Source organism: Papio anubis, chromosome 5, assembly GCF_008728515.1.
Source record: "Papio anubis isolate 15944 chromosome 5, Panubis1.0, whole genome shotgun sequence".
NCBI lineage: Eukaryota > Metazoa > Chordata > Mammalia > Primates > Cercopithecidae > Papio > Papio anubis.
In genome coordinates this window covers 100,588,751-100,606,369 of record NC_044980.1, presented here as the reverse complement: position 1 = coordinate 100,606,369, position 17,619 = coordinate 100,588,751, and the positions used below count along the sequence as shown (strand labels likewise).

At 39.4% G+C, this 17,619-nt stretch overlaps 1 protein-coding gene across 1 annotated transcript in view; it reads left to right on the top strand.

Moving 5' to 3' along the window:
- The window catches only part of FBXL17 (F-box and leucine rich repeat protein 17), a 539,707-nt gene extending 523,085 nt beyond the window's left edge, over positions 1-16,622 (top strand). The window contains exon 9 of the mRNA XM_003899972.5: positions 13,803-16,622. Coding sequence (XP_003900021.1) covers positions 13,803-13,943 — 141 coding nt within the window. The 3' untranslated portion in view covers positions 13,944-16,622. The remainder of the gene's footprint in view (positions 1-13,802) is intronic.
- Positions 16,623-17,619: the final 997 nt, after the last annotated feature.

Genomic DNA, 17,619 nt, shown 5'->3' with positions numbered 1-17,619 from the left:
AATGGTGAGAGTGCAGCTGGGGCTCTAAAATCTGAACTTCAGTCCTTCACTGGAAGCATTAGCATCTTGTTCCTTTTGCTGATGAAACAGTTTCTCCAGGTGATTTTCACATAGGAGCACTTTAAAACGCATTTTACAACCCTCTCCTGATTATTCCTGGTAATTGAAACAGGGAAAAACACATCAGCTGAAATTCAGAGGTTACCTTTCAACCTCATTTTAGTTAAGTGTTCCCATCTCCTCCTCTTCCAACCCTGTTCACCTGAACTTCTAAGAAGTGGTAACTATAAGTCCTTTCCAGTATTTAAATATGAAACCAATAAACACTGATGTGGAATTTTATAAAAGAGGTTGAGCACTAGTGTCAAACTGTTAGGTTTTCAAATTCTACCTCCATCACTCCGGGACCTTGGGTGACTTAATCTCTAAAAGCCTCAAATTCACCAACTGAAAAATGGGGATGATAATGACATTTATCCCATAGGGTTGTTACAAAATTAAATGAAATATTGTGATAAAGACCTTAGCTCAAAGTCAGGCACACTATAAGCACTCAATAAATGTTAACTACTATTAGCATTATCATTATATTTATTCACATATACATACCTGCTCTGGAATCTTGTGTCTGCCATATTAATCACCTGTCCCACAGGTTCATAATAGTCTAGCCATGAATATAAATTCACAAGCTTAGATCTTCATAGAAGCACTGGCCTCCTGAGACCAAGGCAGCAATTCTTGAAAATAATAGAATTGTTTTTAATCATTAGGACTCACTAAATTACAGCCAAACTTCCAGAGAAAGAAGAAACGTAGAACCAGTAGCAGTCAGTCCTTTCTTGTGAGCAGAGAGTGAAGACCTGCCAAGTCAAACAGCCAGTCAATGTCCAGGCTGAGATTTGTTGGGTTTGTTTTTTCAGGAAAATCAACATCTGTGTAGAACCTTTTAAGGGAATGTGCTGCAAGTAGCTACTTATGTTTTGCTGGCCTCTGTTATGGGATTGATGGATAGTGAAATTGTTCATTTGCTTTTAAAAGGGGGAAGGAGAGAGCCTACTGTTCCCCAAATACCGTAGGTTGAATAGATTGCTGTGTTGGAGTTTGCCTGAAGGCACCCTGGAGCGTCATTGCTTTGCAGTAAATAATCTCCTTGGAGCTTTGATTGGTTTCAGTAATTATATGAAAGAATTAGATTGTACGATCATATTAGTTTTCGAATTTAAAAATAGAATAGGTAGCAGCAATTCCTCAGCAGAGCTCAGATGAGATCCCAGAACTCTTAATCACCTGACTTCACCAAGTAGCAACAAGACCAGCCTGCAGTGACCAGGTGACTGAGGGACTACTGCAGGTGGGGAAGCGATGGCTCAGCCCACATGCCAGGCCTGGCCATCCAGCAGCAGCAGGTCTTCAGGGCCTACTATGCTGTGCCTAGAGAAAATCCTGTTCCTGTTTGCAAGCAATTTTTCAGAGAAAAACGAAGCCTCTCCTGCCTCCAATTTTTATCATATATTTTATTAATAGTTGATTTCTTCAAGAAATATCTATTGAGTGACTTAGTATATTCAAGTCACTGTGATAGGTGATAGGTCAGAAAAGAACAGTGAACAAGATACACTCCCTATGCCATGGGGCCTGCAGCCTCTTGAGAGAGGACAAGCAAATGGGCAGCTACAGTACTGTAAAATTGCTGATTATTTATTTTTAAGTGACACCCAAGGTTATGCTTCTTCTGAACAAAGAGCCTCACTTTGATCCTACATCAGCTCTCAGCCGTGGTCCTCTAGCCTCTTTTCTTGCCATTCTATTTAATTTCTGAAAAGGATTGTCTAGGAACAGTTTTCCTTACTTTCTCGCCACCTGTTATGAACTATTTCCATCCGCACCATGCCACTGATGCTGCTCTTTTCAAGGTCAGCAGTGGCCTCTGTGTCACCAAATGCAGTGGCCGTTTTTCTGTTCTCACTTCCCCCATCTCTTGGCAGCAGCATCCATATGATAACCACTCCGTCCTGCCAGAGAATGCTTGTCTCTTGTCTTCCACTTCACCAGACTGCGGCTTTGGTGCTATCTCTGCGTTCCCCACCGCCTCCCTGTGCCACCATTCCCTCATCTGTAAAATGAAAATAATAGCATCTGTCTCACATCGAGAGAGTGGAGTGAATTAATCTGTGTGGTGTTCTTCCTATGAAGCAAGCAATAAACATTAGCTCTTGCTTGTTGTAGTGGTTGATTTTTACCCTTCCTACCTTCATCTCTTTCCTTCTCCTTACTAGAATATAAGATCTGTGGGTTTCTCCTTCTATGTTATATTACCAGGACCTACCACAGTGGCTGATACACACTAGTTGCTAAATAAATATGTATTGCATGCTGGATGGATGGATAGATTGGACTGTGTTTCTCATCTGCATTCTCTTCAACCAGAGCAGCCCATTCTTATTGCTTTATGTACTTGAAATCTACAGTTTTGGTTTGTGAAAGTATTATACAGCTAAAAGTAAATTTGAAAATCATTAGATTCCACTGCCTCTTAATAATTTAATGGATTGTAAAAAGTACCTAGACAGAGGAAAATAAATAAACAAGTGAGAAAGGTCCCCCCTTGGATTTCATATGAAATCTGTATAGCTGGGGAGCTGTGAGGGCAGCTGCAAGCCCCGGGGGGATCAGGACATTCAGATGAGCTCAGCATCTGCTGCATGGTTGAACTTGGCATCCTTCAGAGCCCAGCCCTGCAATGCTCTGATTTATGTACAGTTCATCTTCTGAAAACCAAGAATAGCACTTATTTTCAGGTTTTTGAATCTACAGATTTACCGGTCACATTAATGCAGAATAAATTTTTGCTAATCATGAATTTGTTTTAGGAAACAGGTCAAATTCGTAAATGCAAAATGGAAATGGCAATTTTAGAAAGATTTTTTTTCATCAGATGTGCACTTGCTGATTACCACTACCTTATCCTTTATGTAAGAAAATAAAAACTGAAATCGAGAAAGCCATTATGCACAAAAGAAAACACACTTTTAGTTCAGAGAGCTTTCCCCCTCGATTATGTTTTTCAGCTTAACTTCATGAGTTTAATTTAGAAATACCTAGATGTGTTCCATAAGTACATTGCACTTACCACTCACTTAGTGACTACATTAACTATCTTATTGGGGCCTAGTTTTTCTTTTTTCAAATTGTTGATCATTTGCTGAATCATTTGTAGCACTACAGATGACTCCCCCAAGCAACTTTCTCCATCCTGGTGTCCCACATACGTTATGTTCTGGTTCTTATCTGCACCACATGCACATATGCATAGATTTGAGTTTGGCCAAGTCCTGGCCAGTGGTTTGTGGCCTTAAAGCGGCCAACCCATGGTTGTGTACCTGGAGCTTGCTTTCTCAGTGGAGGATAGCTTGGAAACATCTTTCTCAGTGGAGGATAGCTTGGTGATACAGGGAATGAAAATGTCACTAATTTTTCTCTCTGACAGTCTGGTTGTTGGACTTCCTGTCACACTAATCTCTAATTAGAGGCTTCAGGTTAGCAAGCCCCAATTCTCACTTAACACTGCAGGCGTTTCTGTGATCCCCATCCTCCCAAGTTCTTTGCTGCTTTCTCACTGTGCTAATTCAAGTGAATAGAAGCAGCGCTAGTGTTAACAGGCAACACACATTTCATGAAAAAGAGACAGCATGAAGCCAGGCCTGTTGTGATATTGACAGAGCATAGCACTTCCAATCATTGCAGATTCCGAAATGGAATGACTGCATTTGACAAAGTTGAATGAATTTATGAGCCTGCTTCTGTCAGGTTCGTTGCATTCTCAGTATCTGTCTTATTGTATACTTTGGGATTTTTCTATGAATTTTTTTTTTTTTTTTTTTTTTTTTTGCCACCCAAGAGTACTATTTCTTACCTCTGTATGAAAAACACATCCTTAAAGACCCCAGGCTACCGGTATGAGGTTCACGCATGAAGCATCGTACATTATGGATGCTCTGTGGTCAGCTGACTCCCAGATTTAGCAAGTTGCTTTTAGGCTCCAATGAGATAGTAAACTTTTCTTCTTAAAATTTCTTTTCTTAAAATTGTATTAACCCAGCATTTTGGGAGGCTGAGGCGGGTAGATCACGAGGTCAGGAGATTGAGACCATCCTGGTTAATACAGTGAAACCCCGTCCCTACTAAAAATACAAAAAAGTAGCTGGGTATGGTGACACGTGCCTGTAGTCCCAGCTACTCAGGAAGCTGAGGCAGGAGAATCGCTTGAGATCGCGCCACTGCACTCCAGCCTGGGTGACAGCGAGACTCCATCTCAAAAAAAAAAAAAAAAAATTAAATACCTAATCATGAATACCCTCTCCTTCCATATCATGGATTTTCCACTGAGGAAGCACTAGGTCCATGTGAGAACTGGGGATAGGAGAATTTTTTTTCTTTCCCCTTAGCTTTTGGGAAGATCAGATGGAGGCCACCTTTGGCTTTGCCTAATGAGAGATCTAAGACTTGATGCTGAAGGAGAAGCAGCCAGTCCATTTTTACCACATTCAAAGAATGCATATTTTATTTCAGACAGTGATGAATATTTGAAAAAAGAAGGGCTAATAAGCTATAGTAACAACAGTTCCTTTTCCCCAGAACCTATAGCTCAGAGGTGTCATATCGTGGGAAGTGGGCAGGTACTTAGTTCAACCTTGCCTTCAGATCCCCAAGAACAGGAATCACCTGTGCATTCTAGGAGCTTTTTCAGTCAGTGGCTTTAAACCAGTAGGTCTCCCCGATCTGCATTTTGGAATCTCCTGGAAGTTTTACAACTACTGATGCCTGACTCCCTCTCCACCAAGACTCCGATATAACTGGTCTAGGATATGGCCTGGGCACTGGGATTTCTAAAAGATCTTCAGGTAATTCTAATGAGCAGTTGGGTCGACAACCACTTTATTCTTGTTTGTATCTTTCTTGCCCTTGTAGACACAGTTTAATTCATCTCATGTCAGTAAACATTTATCATAAGTTTGCTATATATGAGTCACTGTAGGGTTTATGGCAGAAGGCCTTGGTTTGTCTGAGAAAGGAAGAGGGAAGGAAGGGAATGTGAAGCTGATTACAGGGGAGAATAAAGGAACCAAGTGCTAAGGTAGGAAGCTTAGCCTCGCCACTGAAGAGAAAGAGGTGAGAGATTGAAGAGGCACCAGTTTCCTATTTCCCTGCTCTCACCATAGCAAACCTCAGCAGAATGTGGCATGTCACCTGAACAGGGACGTGCGAAGTCCTGCTGCAAAGGGAGAGAGATAGAATTATAAAAATCTACACAGGCCAGCAGAGAGCGGGCACATGTTGTCAGCTGTGCAGGATCCTGGAAAAATCAATATATCGTCTGCTCTTTTTCTCTTTTCTTGGTGTCCTATTTAAAATATTTTAAACTGCACTTAGATGACTCACCTCATTTACATGCAAATTTGGGGTGTTACTAAAATTCACATTACCCTGATTTCATCCTTTTTAATATGTGCCCATCTTAGAGCCTGTGGGCACCAGCTGAAAGCACATTAAGGTCTGTTTGAATATGCATTGTTCACAATGACTTTTGCTGGCACCCGGTGAATACCAGGTTCCACAGATATCCACTAGTTTCCCAGAGAGCCAAGAAACGCGGAGAGAAGCAGGCTCCGGAGGCGTATTGGCCCAGAGACAGCACTCTGCTTCTGGGCCGCCAGGAGTCAGCCTCTGGGGCTGTTAGCAGTGAGTGACATTACCCAGGGAGTCTGTGAAGAATGACAGACCAGTGTGAAGGCCCAAGCCCTGAATTCGGAGGCAGGAGCTGAGTGTGCTATTTGTGATGCCTTCACAGATATACTGTGGGCCTTTTACTTTTCCCACCTGCAAGTAAAGGGGTCCACCTTCTTTGCCCCTCCCTTCCTCACAGCAGAGCTATTTGATACAATAACTTACTGCAGGTATACACTTGAGTTCATTGGATGGGGCGGGAGAAACATTGCATAGCTTACAAAGTAACGCCTGATGAGTTGTTTTATTCTAGCTCATAAGCTGGTTTCCTTTCTTCTCTGAATAATATGTGCATATTTTGTGGATATGGTACACAGGCTGACACCTTCTTGTCCTTCAGAAGTCCAAATATCACTTCATTTGGAAAGCCCTTTCCAGCCCTCAAGGAGCAGGTCAGGTGCCTACTGTGGGCTTCCTTCTGCAGCAACCTGCACTTCCCTAGAAAGCACTTCCCGGGCTTTGCTGTTGCTGGTGTCATTGTTCCTCCCCTGCTGGGTTATAAGCTACAAGAAGGCAGGGGCCATATCTGGCTTGCAGGCCATCCTACCTCTGTAACAAGGGAAAGTGTTTTTATGGGTGAGAGACGGGAAAGGAAGCAGTGCCCGTTTCTGGCGTAGTCACGGATGGCCTATCCAAAGGCCTGTTGTCAGTCCTGCAGCTCCTTCGCATTTCCATCATGCTTCAAAGTCTCAGGTAACCCACAGCTCCACAATAGACCGCTCTGCAGGACAAGCGAGATCCATTATAATTTACATTTAGCGCAGCCATTTTGAAAACACTGTCAAGGACTTTGAAATGTATGTATATGCAAACTGCAATCTCTTTTATATTCAATAAAAAAATGAATGTCAGTAAATATTTCACAGGGCAGGAGATTAGCTAGACCCCAGTCTGACACTTTCCATACCACACCATCTTACCTAAGGGGCCAGGCAATGTGGTACAGTGCAGAGAGCACTGTGTGTTAGGGTCCTGAATTCAAAATCTAGCTACCATTTACTAGCTCTGTGAAATAGAAATTCCATCTGATTAGGGGTATTCATGCTTAGATGTCTGGGAAATAATAGATGTTCACTGAATATTATTCCCTTCTTGTCTTCCCCGTCCTTGCCTGAACAGAGACATACTTTTATTTTGCTTTATTGGTTATTTGAGTAAAACATTAACAAATTGTTTTCAAGTATTTTGCCAAAATAAACCATGCTGAAGAGAAGCGTTTGATTGTCTCTTAACACGCAAAAGCCTAATACTATGTGTTTAGCAGTGGGGGCATGGGGCATTTTTGGTGCAGAATTTCTCCTTATCTGAGATTGCCATTCATTGCACGCTTCTGAGGCATCAGATACTAAACACTACCATGACAGCAGAACCAACTGAAAAAAGAGAGCCCTTCATATTTTCACTTGCCTCCACATAGGGGTGAAGGCATACCAACTCCCAAAGCCCAAGAAATCAGAAGATAGAAATGGCATTGTTTTGAGTCAGGAGACCTGTCCACAATTTCCTCTTTGCCATCAGATAACTATGACATTAAAAGGGAGCTTAAATGTCACAAAATTTCCAAATCATCTGCCTTCCTGGGCCTGCCGTCTTGAGCAGGCTGCTGATGCTGTAAACACCAGTGTCAAATCCTCTGAACTGTGTGGGGTTTTGCCAAGTTTTGGAAACTGACTCGTGTCCAGGATCATTAGCATGCCTCTTAGTCTACACACCTGGTTTAAGAACGATCTCCAGTGTGGAGGGTTGATATCAGGTAATCCAAAGCGTAGCTTAGTTATTTTCTGAGTACGCCCTGACAGCCACATGACCCAGCAAAACTTGCTAAACCACCATCATGAGCTGCTTTGGTCTCCTGTGCAACATTATTGGAAACTCTAGGGAAGATGTATCTGGAAAGAGGTATCTGGTGATGTCAGATGGAAAAGACAATAGCGCAAAGAATCACCATGGGTATGAACTTCAGAGGATTAAAGGAGTCTGGGGCTGCCATAATATCAGGACTTTAGAGACTGCTACCACTCTAGTTGAACAGTCTGGGAACAAGGTGAGCTTATCTCTACAATTTCTGGCTCAGTACTATTTGGTGCTTTTTTAATGTACTCAATAAATATTCATTGAACAACTCCTATGTGAATTTAGCCAACATATATTTATTGAGTATATACTATGTGCTAGGGATTTGACAGTGAACAAAACCAGCAAGAATGTCTGTCTCATAGAGCCTGTATTCTAATGGGCAAGAATATACCAGACAGTGCCTGTGGGACTAAAAACAAAGAGATGACTGAAATTCTCCTTGTTGTCAAGAACTTTAAGTGGTTTTGTCTTAATTGTGATTTTAATATAATCAGATGTCAAATATTTTCCCCCATCATAAATATGTCTTCTTTTAAAACCTGAGTTAAAAAGGAAGTAACAATCACTTAATGTAAATGGCTTCTTCTGCAAATTTTATCAGAAATGACGTCTATTGAACAGTACGTGTCATTGAGGAGATAAGTCAGGCCTGGGTTTACACTTATCTGGAACTTTCTGGGGAAATTAATAAAGAGACTGTAATGGCCTAGATAAATTGGTTACACTGACTCTCTGTAACTCTGAAGTTTCTCTCCTCACCCTTCCGTAAGAGCAGCAGCCATATCATGAAACTGTGGTGTGATTTACCTTCATTAGCATAGCAATTTGCCTCACATTTTCACAAAGTGCTAATAGATGTTAACTCAAAATAGATTAAAATACCAGACAAATTGCTACTACCTTAAAAAGAGTTATAACCATTTTGAAAATGTAAATTATGGTTATGCAGCATTTGGAGAGAAGTATAAAATCCAGTCTTTCTTATATTTAAAAAAAACTTGTGGCACATGGGTTTTTCCCCTTTAATCACAGTAATTTCTTCAAATGACAGTGCAGCATATTTTTTTAGGAAGATACATTGCATTTTTTAAATCTCATGTGTCATATAGGAGTTGCCATTGATAGTTTTCAGCAAGAGGAAAAGAAATTGAATACAGAAAACCAGGGATCATGGGGAAATTTTTAAAAAAAAACTTCATCTGTAATGTTCCCTTTTTATATTACATATATTTTATGAGTTGGAACAGAGAGAGGTTCTTTTCATTCTAGCAAGTGGAGTTGTGCATGACAAAATGTCTGCAGAAATGTGCATGTAGACATAACGATGTAAAAGGATTTGGGCTCTGCTGGTGTCTTACCTGAATCCTCTATGGCACCAAAGCACTTATGGAGTCCATACAAAGAAAAGGCGAGCATAAGGTGTGCTTCTGAGGAGTAAATGAGCATAACTGTAGTATAATATTTGTCACACTATTGCCAGGAGAGATTGTAAGTAAAAGATAGAACCCTCCCTAAATAGGAGCCCGTGTATTTCCCCTGAATAACTTCTACCCAACAGAGCTCTAAAATGAAATATTTGCATTTTCCCCACTGCTTTGTTTCCTAGAATTTACAGAGTACAGTTAGCAAAAGGATTGCTTAGAAGATACATTATATCCACAGAGGATTACTGGTGCCATTTTTCATGCAGTTACACAAAGTCAAATTATTGTCAGTTCTTACCCCAAACCTGTGAAAGCCAGAGAACAAACACATCATCATCTGTATTCTCAACTACAGATGTATTTTACTTTGTGCAGCTGAAATAGGTAAATTGCATTTTGGGAAATCAAAGGATATATAAAATATGTGGGGGAAGCTGGCAAAATAAATTAACCCTACCATGAAATTATTTACTAAAGTGAACAATTATTCTCTAATTTGTATACTTCATAAATCCTTATCTTCATGTATCAAGTTTGCTTAAGGTGAATTATGTGCCTTTTCCTGGAAAACAGTTATCACATAGAGATATTTTCTATTTTTAAATTAATTGGCCCTCCAAAGCAAATTGCCTGTCAACCCTAGGTACAAAACTCTGTACAAACCTGTGTATAAATTGGAAAAGATGTACCATAGAAAAGAGTTCATATCGTTAACAGTGGGTTTGAATGTTTTCTCTGCTCCATTCTTTTCTCATTTATTTTTAGTTAGTACTTCCTTGAATGCCAAATGGCTTGGACTACATTTACTTCTTTGCAATGTGACGCAGATTTTCCAAGGTTCCTCTCTGACCAAATGACTTCATCTCTTAGTGAAAACTGCATCCTTTTGTTTGTCTGTGGCAGGAGGGAGGCAACTCATCTAACTGCAGCATGGGGAACATCCATTTAAAAAAAGGAAGAATTTCCTGACAGTGATGTATTAGTCTGTTTGTATTACCATAAAGGAATAGCTGAAACTGGGTAATTTATCAAGAAAGGGGATTTAATTGGCGCATGGTTCTGAGGTGTACAGGAGTGCAATGCTGGCATCTGCTTCTGGTGAGGGCCTCAGGAAACACAGTCATGGCGGAAGGCGAGGGGAGCAAGCATGTCACATATGTCACATGGCGAGGCTGGGAGCAAGAGAGAGAGTTGGGGGAGGTGCCACATACACTTTTAAACAACCAAATCTCGAGAGAACTCCCCCACTATCTTGAAGACAGCACCAAGCCATGATGGGCAGACCCCCATTAACCAAACACCTCCCACCAGGCCTTTCCTCCAACACTGGGGATCACATTTCAACATGAGATGGGAAGGGGACAAATATCCAAACCATGCCAAAGTAGTTACTTAAAACCTAGACTATGTTATTAAGGAGAGTTCTGGAATCTGCTCAATAAAGCATTAAGATAAATAGATTTTTCTTGTACATGGAGAACATTCTAAAAGTTATTCTTTGCTTGGTGATTAATTTATTTTTAACATTACAACTAGTGTTAACAAGGTTTATTTTATGAGATAACTTAGAGGTGGAACAATATTGATTAACGCTACAGAGAACTGGTGGCCCTAAGAGATCATGAATTAACTCTTTCATTCAGTGACCATTTACTGAGTGCCTCCTCCAATAGTAAGAGCTCCTGTATGGTGGGCTTTTTACATGAGTCACAGTGCTAGGCATATTATTACATTTAATCCCTATAACGGTCCTATGATAAGTACTTTTATCCTGTCTTTACAGTTGAGAAAAACCAAATCTTAAAGAAGTAACATGAGACAGTGTGGGGATTCCTCAAGGATCTAGAGCCAGAAATAACATTTGAGCCAGCAATCCCATTACTGGGTATATACCCAAAGGATTATAAATCATTCTACTATAAAAACACATATACACATATGTTTATTGCAGCACTGTTCACAATAGCATAGACTTGGAACCAACCCAAATGCCCATCAGTGATAGACTGGATAAAGAAAATGTGGCACATATATACCATGGAATACTATACAGCCATAGAAAAGACTGAGTTCATGTCCTTTGCAGGGACATGGATGAAGCTGGAAACCATCATTCTCAGCAAACTAACATAGGAACAGAAAACCAAACACTATATGTTTTCACTCGTAAGTGGGAATTGAACAATGAAAACACATGGACACAGGGAGGGGAACATCACACACTGGGGCCTGTCGGGGGGTGAGGGGCTAGGGGAGAGATAGCATTAGGAGAAATACCTAAGGAAGATGATGGGTTGGTGGGTGCAGCAAACCACCATGGCACGTGTATACCTATGTAACAAACCTGCATGTTCTGCATATGTATCCCAGAACTTAAAGTATACTTTTTTTTTTTTTAACTAAAATTAGATTCCTTAATCACATCTTATCAAAATAAAACCTGGTAGATTAAAAAAGAAAAGAAGTAACATGAAAGCAGGATTCAAACCTGTTTCTGGTGGCTTCCAAAGTCCATGATACGAACCATAGTTGCCATAGTTCTTCTCTATTTTGAACTGCCCAGTAGATTTAAAGATAAAAGGCCAATCTTTAATCTCCAGAGACTTCTATTCAAGTGGAAAAGATAGGCAAGTGGACAGATAATTGTAATACAGTGTGAGAGTGCTCAAAGAGAGGACAGACCTTGCAGGGTGCCCGCCATGGTGCACCGGGAAGGGGTGCCTAACTCAACCTTCTGGGTTGGGTTGCTTAGGCAGGGCTTCCCTGAAGGAGGAGATTCTTGAACTGAATATGAGTTCCTCAAGAAATTGTTGGCCTTCTTGATTAGTATGTTAGTGTCAGTGTCTGGCTTTGCCTTATTCTTGGATTTCTATTTTTTATTTGTAGTTTGTATTTGTTTTAGCATTCACTCACTCATAACTATTCCTGGCTCATCATAGTTCTTATAGATCTTAGATTGGAGCAAGAGAAATAGACATTAAACTAAGCAATCATAAATTCACTTAGTACAATAATAAGTACTCTGAGGGAAAAGTAGGCAGTATTGAAAGAGTGAATGATCTGGAATACTTACGTAACTTAGTGAGGGGAGCAGAGATAAGGCAGTGATCCAAATTTGCTGGGAAAATGACATGGAAGCTAAGAACTCAAAGATGAGTAGGAAGTAGGCATGAGAAAGGGATCATAATGGATAAGTGAGGCAAAAAGTATTCCAGGGATGTGTAAAGATCCCAAGACCAGAAGGAACTTGAACAACTTAATAAACTGAAACTAGGCCAAGTGGCTGGATAGTATCAAACATATGCTAGAGGAATAGGCAAGGCCAGATGATAGATGACTCCTAAATGTACTGTTACAAGCTGTCTGAACTCTAGACTTAGAGCACACATTTAAATTATATTACATTAATCAGTTCATATTTCAACTCCAATATGTGTATGAGTTTTCCTTTTTTTATTCAAAATTATTTTATTAGCTTTTGAAAATAAAATGTTATAAATCATAGCTTTATCACAAAAAGAATTAGTTATATGGCTTGGTTAAATTTGACTTAAACACAAGCAGTTCTTAAATAGAGAAATGCTCTGGCAAAGATTTAGTATCATCAACACAATGTTGAAATATCAACTGTGTCAATAATGTAAAAAGATTAACAGATAACATAGTTTTCTAGATCACTTAGAAAACATCATGCTATTTCAGAAAAGTGCAGATAACTGAATTTCATGATCATCATACTTCTAAGCAGGCTTTCAAAGCAAACAGCAAGGGTTTGATGTTGTTTTAGGTTTTTCCTAGTGATCCTGATCTTTTCCAATAATGGACATCAAGAGGTATGCTCAAAAATGTGTATCACAAGTACCTTCTTTCAGACTAGCTTACTCAGTATAAATGAAATATTGATGTATTTGAAAATGCTCAAGTGTTCAATAAAGATTTTAAATAAAGCTACCTAAAAGTTGTGGTTCTTAGGTTAATCATTTATTTATCTAAAGGATGAAGAAAACTGTCTACTTCTGTGATATGCACTGCAATCAGCTTAAAAATAATTGACAAATTAATCCCTTCACAGCACAGCAATTGTAAAGGTGTTAGTTTTAATTAGGCCTGTCTGATTGCCTTGTCTAATCAAGAATCAAGGTGGTATCTTTGATGGTTAAGGTCTATTGGGGCCATCTCTGACCTGCCAGCCATGTATGTTTTAATTATTGATTCCTCACATTTCAGCCCTTTTCACAAAGGCACTTGAAGTTTGCAGTACCTTAACATTTAAAGGGAAGAAAAATAAACATCTTCCCCAACACTTCTGTCTGGAATCCTGTGTATACTCTCCGGCTTTCCACAATTTTTGTCCTAAGAAGGCTGTTGGGTTGATGATGAAGTCAAGTGCACATTAGCTATCTTACTGCTTCTTCACCTCCCAAGCACTGGATTTTCAATGGACATGGTTAAGATCTTGACAAATCACAGTCATCTATGCTTCTAGAAAACACTTTTGATTTCTTGATATTATGTCTTTTAAAAATCCCTAAGGGCAGGTGTGTTACTGGGAGATCAGAAAGGTCAGATGAAAGGGGACACATATCTTCTCACAAAACCCTTCCTCACATCGCTAGGAGGAGCAAAGCCAGGGCTCCTTGTGCCACCGTGAGTCAGCCGCAGCACATCAGTGAGCGTGGGCAGCGGCATGGTGTTGGTGGTCTCTGTGTGATGATGGCTCTTCTTTGTTTGCAGGTCAACGAAGTGACAGTGGAACAGCTGGTGCAGCAGTACCCCCACATCACCTTTAGCACCGTCCTGCAGGACTGCAAGAGGACCTTGGAGAGAGCCTATCAGATGGGCTGGACCCCCAACATGTCTGCCGCCTCCTCCTAACGCTCCTGCCCCGCCTAGTCCACTGGCATCATTCAGCAGAGCAGAGGAGAATTGTACATTTGGGGGGCTGATCTCTCGGAAGGGTTTTAACTGTCGCCTGTCTGTATGTGTTCAAGTATGTGTATTTGTGTCTTGTTTGCATACTGCATACCAAAAGTGCAGTTGTCATTTGTTCCCAAGTGAGCTGGCTTTTTTTCTTAGAAATTAAAGATTATGAAAGCCACAAACTTTTTAGTTTTTAACTTCAAAGGCTTCTTTCTCTTTAAAAAAAAAAAGTTTTTTTAATATAGAGTCAAAAAATTGGATGTATTATTTTGAGCTTCTAATTGCTGCCACTTGGAGATGTTCAAATAAGAAGGCCTTCTTTTTACATGGGATGAATTGTGCACTTCTGCTGATGACGACGACAATAGAAGTGATGTTACACGTACAGGCACTTACATTCTCACATACTCACACATGTGTGCACATCTACACCGGGGCTCTGATCTACTCCAGATCATTTCCTGACAGAGAAGCCTTCTTCCAGGCCACCGAGGTAGCATGTTATCCACTGTGGCACTGCCTAACTCCATGCATCCTCAGGTGGCCAACTTGCTATCTGGTAGGTGACTTGGGGACTAGAAAGAATAAAGCCTTTTCTAAATTTGTTATATGGAGGCAACAATCTGAACTCCCCTGGCCAGCTCACAAAAATTAATTATACATTATTCTACAAATGCATTCTGTTGAGCACTAAATATTTTAGTTGGTTTTACGTTAACATTGTGTTAGCTTTTATTTCCTGGATAGTAACTGGTCAGGATATATTTTAATGATATTTGAAACTAATCTTAGCATTGAAGCCACCAATGTAATTAATGGTGTGCAATTATTTTAAAAAGTACAGATCATTTCATTATTTTCTTAATTTTGGTAATTATTAAAGTGTATTTCTGAGATACGAGAGGGTAGTCACATTAATAGAAGATTCATGAGTGAGATATAAGTAGACAATCTTTCTACTGTTGTTGCTTTTTTTGCTTTGCTTTGGGTTTTTGAACAGGTTTTTTGGATATGTGCATGTTGTCATTTTGGACTAGTTCTCGTGCTACTACAAAGATCTATTGCTAGCTAATATATGAGTTAAGAAGGAAAATTAGAAAATCCGTTCATTGAAATTCTGTTTACACTTGTCAGAAATAAGCATTTCTTTGTTTAATTAAAGATTGCCAGCTTCAGTTAAGACAAGACCTATCAGTAAATGAATATATGTTTTGATTTAACACATCTTTACAATTAATTCATATTAGGGACTCAGGCTCAAATAACTGTTCCTGTGTCTAGATTTATAATGAGGACATCAGGGAGCCTTTTTAAGCTAAAGAGTGATTATCTTTCACAGCAGAACTAGAAACAAAACCCTAACTTGTGAATTTGCTATTTATTTTTCCCTGAGTGAATATAACTGTTATTTGGTCGTTAACAGATATACTGAGGTTTGAGTTTCACTTTCTTTAAGTCTCACATTGCTAACATGACATTAGCTGTAAGAAGCAAAAGATAGCTTTACATTTGAATGCCATTTACTGATTTCTAATGATTCTCTTTTTTTGTAAACAACTGTTTCCTTTGATTATGTCAACATGTTTCTGATGTGGCATTTTTGTTTTAATCCCAATCAGTTAGGAAATCTAGTCAGTAAGCACCATGAGTATTCTTCCCGTCACTAAATGAGTTTCTAATTTAATTTGAAGGGAATAAAATTTGTGTAAGAAAAAAGCTGTTTAACATTAATAAACTGTATTTCTTCTTACACATTGAAATACATCATTTTCGTATCTACTTCCCCACCACTGAAATAGCTTATTTCACAATATTTTAACTGATTTTTAATCCAAAACTAATTTATAAGACAGTATGTATAGTAATAGTAGCTTGAGGGAATATGCAGAAGTTTAATTTTTATATATGTCATACTATATTTTAAATAGTTAAAAAAGACAAAAGAAGGGAGAGCCATCTATGATATAGATGGTACCATTTCAGTTCAAAGTTGTAATAACCTTTGGAGTGTTACAGTTTGGTTGTCAAATGGTTTCAGAGTATATAATTGATTTTTTAAACGTTGCATTGTTTGCATCTAAAGTACAGCACTATAACATGCTTTAGCTTGCGGGGTGGGGTGGGGTGGGGACTTGCACTTATTCTCTAAAATGTTGACTAATCCAGAAAGCCTGATGCAACATAATCTGGAAAACTGCTTTGGTACATTTGTAGAACTCCATAGAAATACCATATCCAGCCTCAAAGCATTAATCTCAAAAAAGAAAAAAAAAAAAACAGCCAGAAAAAGGCATCACCTTGAGTGATCCTGTGATGGTTATTGAATGTGTTCTCATTAGATGCTTTGAAATGAGGCTTAAAGTAATTTTTCTGGGCAATATAGAGTTTCTTTTTTTTTGCTTAGAATGTCATAAATACATGTGAATATGTTTAATGCAGGGCTTTTTATTCTCTCCAAAATGTCAACAGTATTTTCAGAATAAAGACTATGAAATATATTGCTGTAGTGGAAAATTCTGGTCCTTTGTCTTTAATGTCTTTTTGAGTGGATAAAGAAAATTCACCCGGTTTGTAGTTTCTATATTTCCGTGAATCTTTGACCTTGCAATGGGTTGCAATAAAAGAGAAACAAAACACTGTGTCTTTTGTTTTATTTTAGAGACAATAAATGACTGCCCTGATGCTGGTTGGGTATGATGCATGCAGTGGTCTGTGCTTTTGTGTGTTTCACTACAGACTTATGTAGGTTTGACTAACCCAGAATAATAAACGAGACTCAGTTTAGGAGGTTCTAATTGGGCGGGTGATTATAGAGATCAGATTAAAACCTCAAGCATTTAAATAAGTGTGTATTAGTCTGTTCTCACACTGCTATAAGGACATACCTGAGTAATTTATAAAGGAAAGAGGTTTAATTGACTCACAGAAAACTTAAAATCGTGGCAGAAGGGGAAGGAAACAAGTCCTTTTTCACAAGGTGGCAGGAGAGCGAAGAATGAGAACCAAGCAAAGGGAGAAGCCCCTTATAAAACCATCAGATCTCATGAGAGCTTGCTCAATACACAAGAATGGCACGGGGGAAACCACGCCCACGATTCCATTGCCTTCCACTGGTCCCTCCCACCACAGCTAGGGCTTATGGGAACTACAGTTCAAGATGAGATTTGGATGGGGACACAGCCAACCCATATCAAGTGAGTTGTTTAAAATCGCATTTCCTAAACAGTCATCATTTATATAGCCACGTATTCTATTTTTCCAAAGTAAATAAATACGTAAGATATTTATTGAGTGACAAATATAGGCACTGGAAATTTAAAGATAAATGAAACTCCCACTCTCAAGTTACAGCCTAACAAGGGGACATTCTGGGGCACCAGCAATAACAGTGGAGAACAATAGATATAATGGTGGGAATAATTATGGGGAGCGCATCTAGGGCCATGCAGCAGCTTTGGGAAGGGAGAGCTTCACAGAGGAGGAGCTTTTCATGAAGGCTAGAGAAATAGCGGGAATTTACCAGCCTTGCTTGGGGGAAGGAATGGAAGACAACCTGGAAAATGGAAAAGTATGTGCCAAGGCATGAGGAAATGAGATAGCACAGAAAGAGCAGGGCCCTTGAGGTGACTGA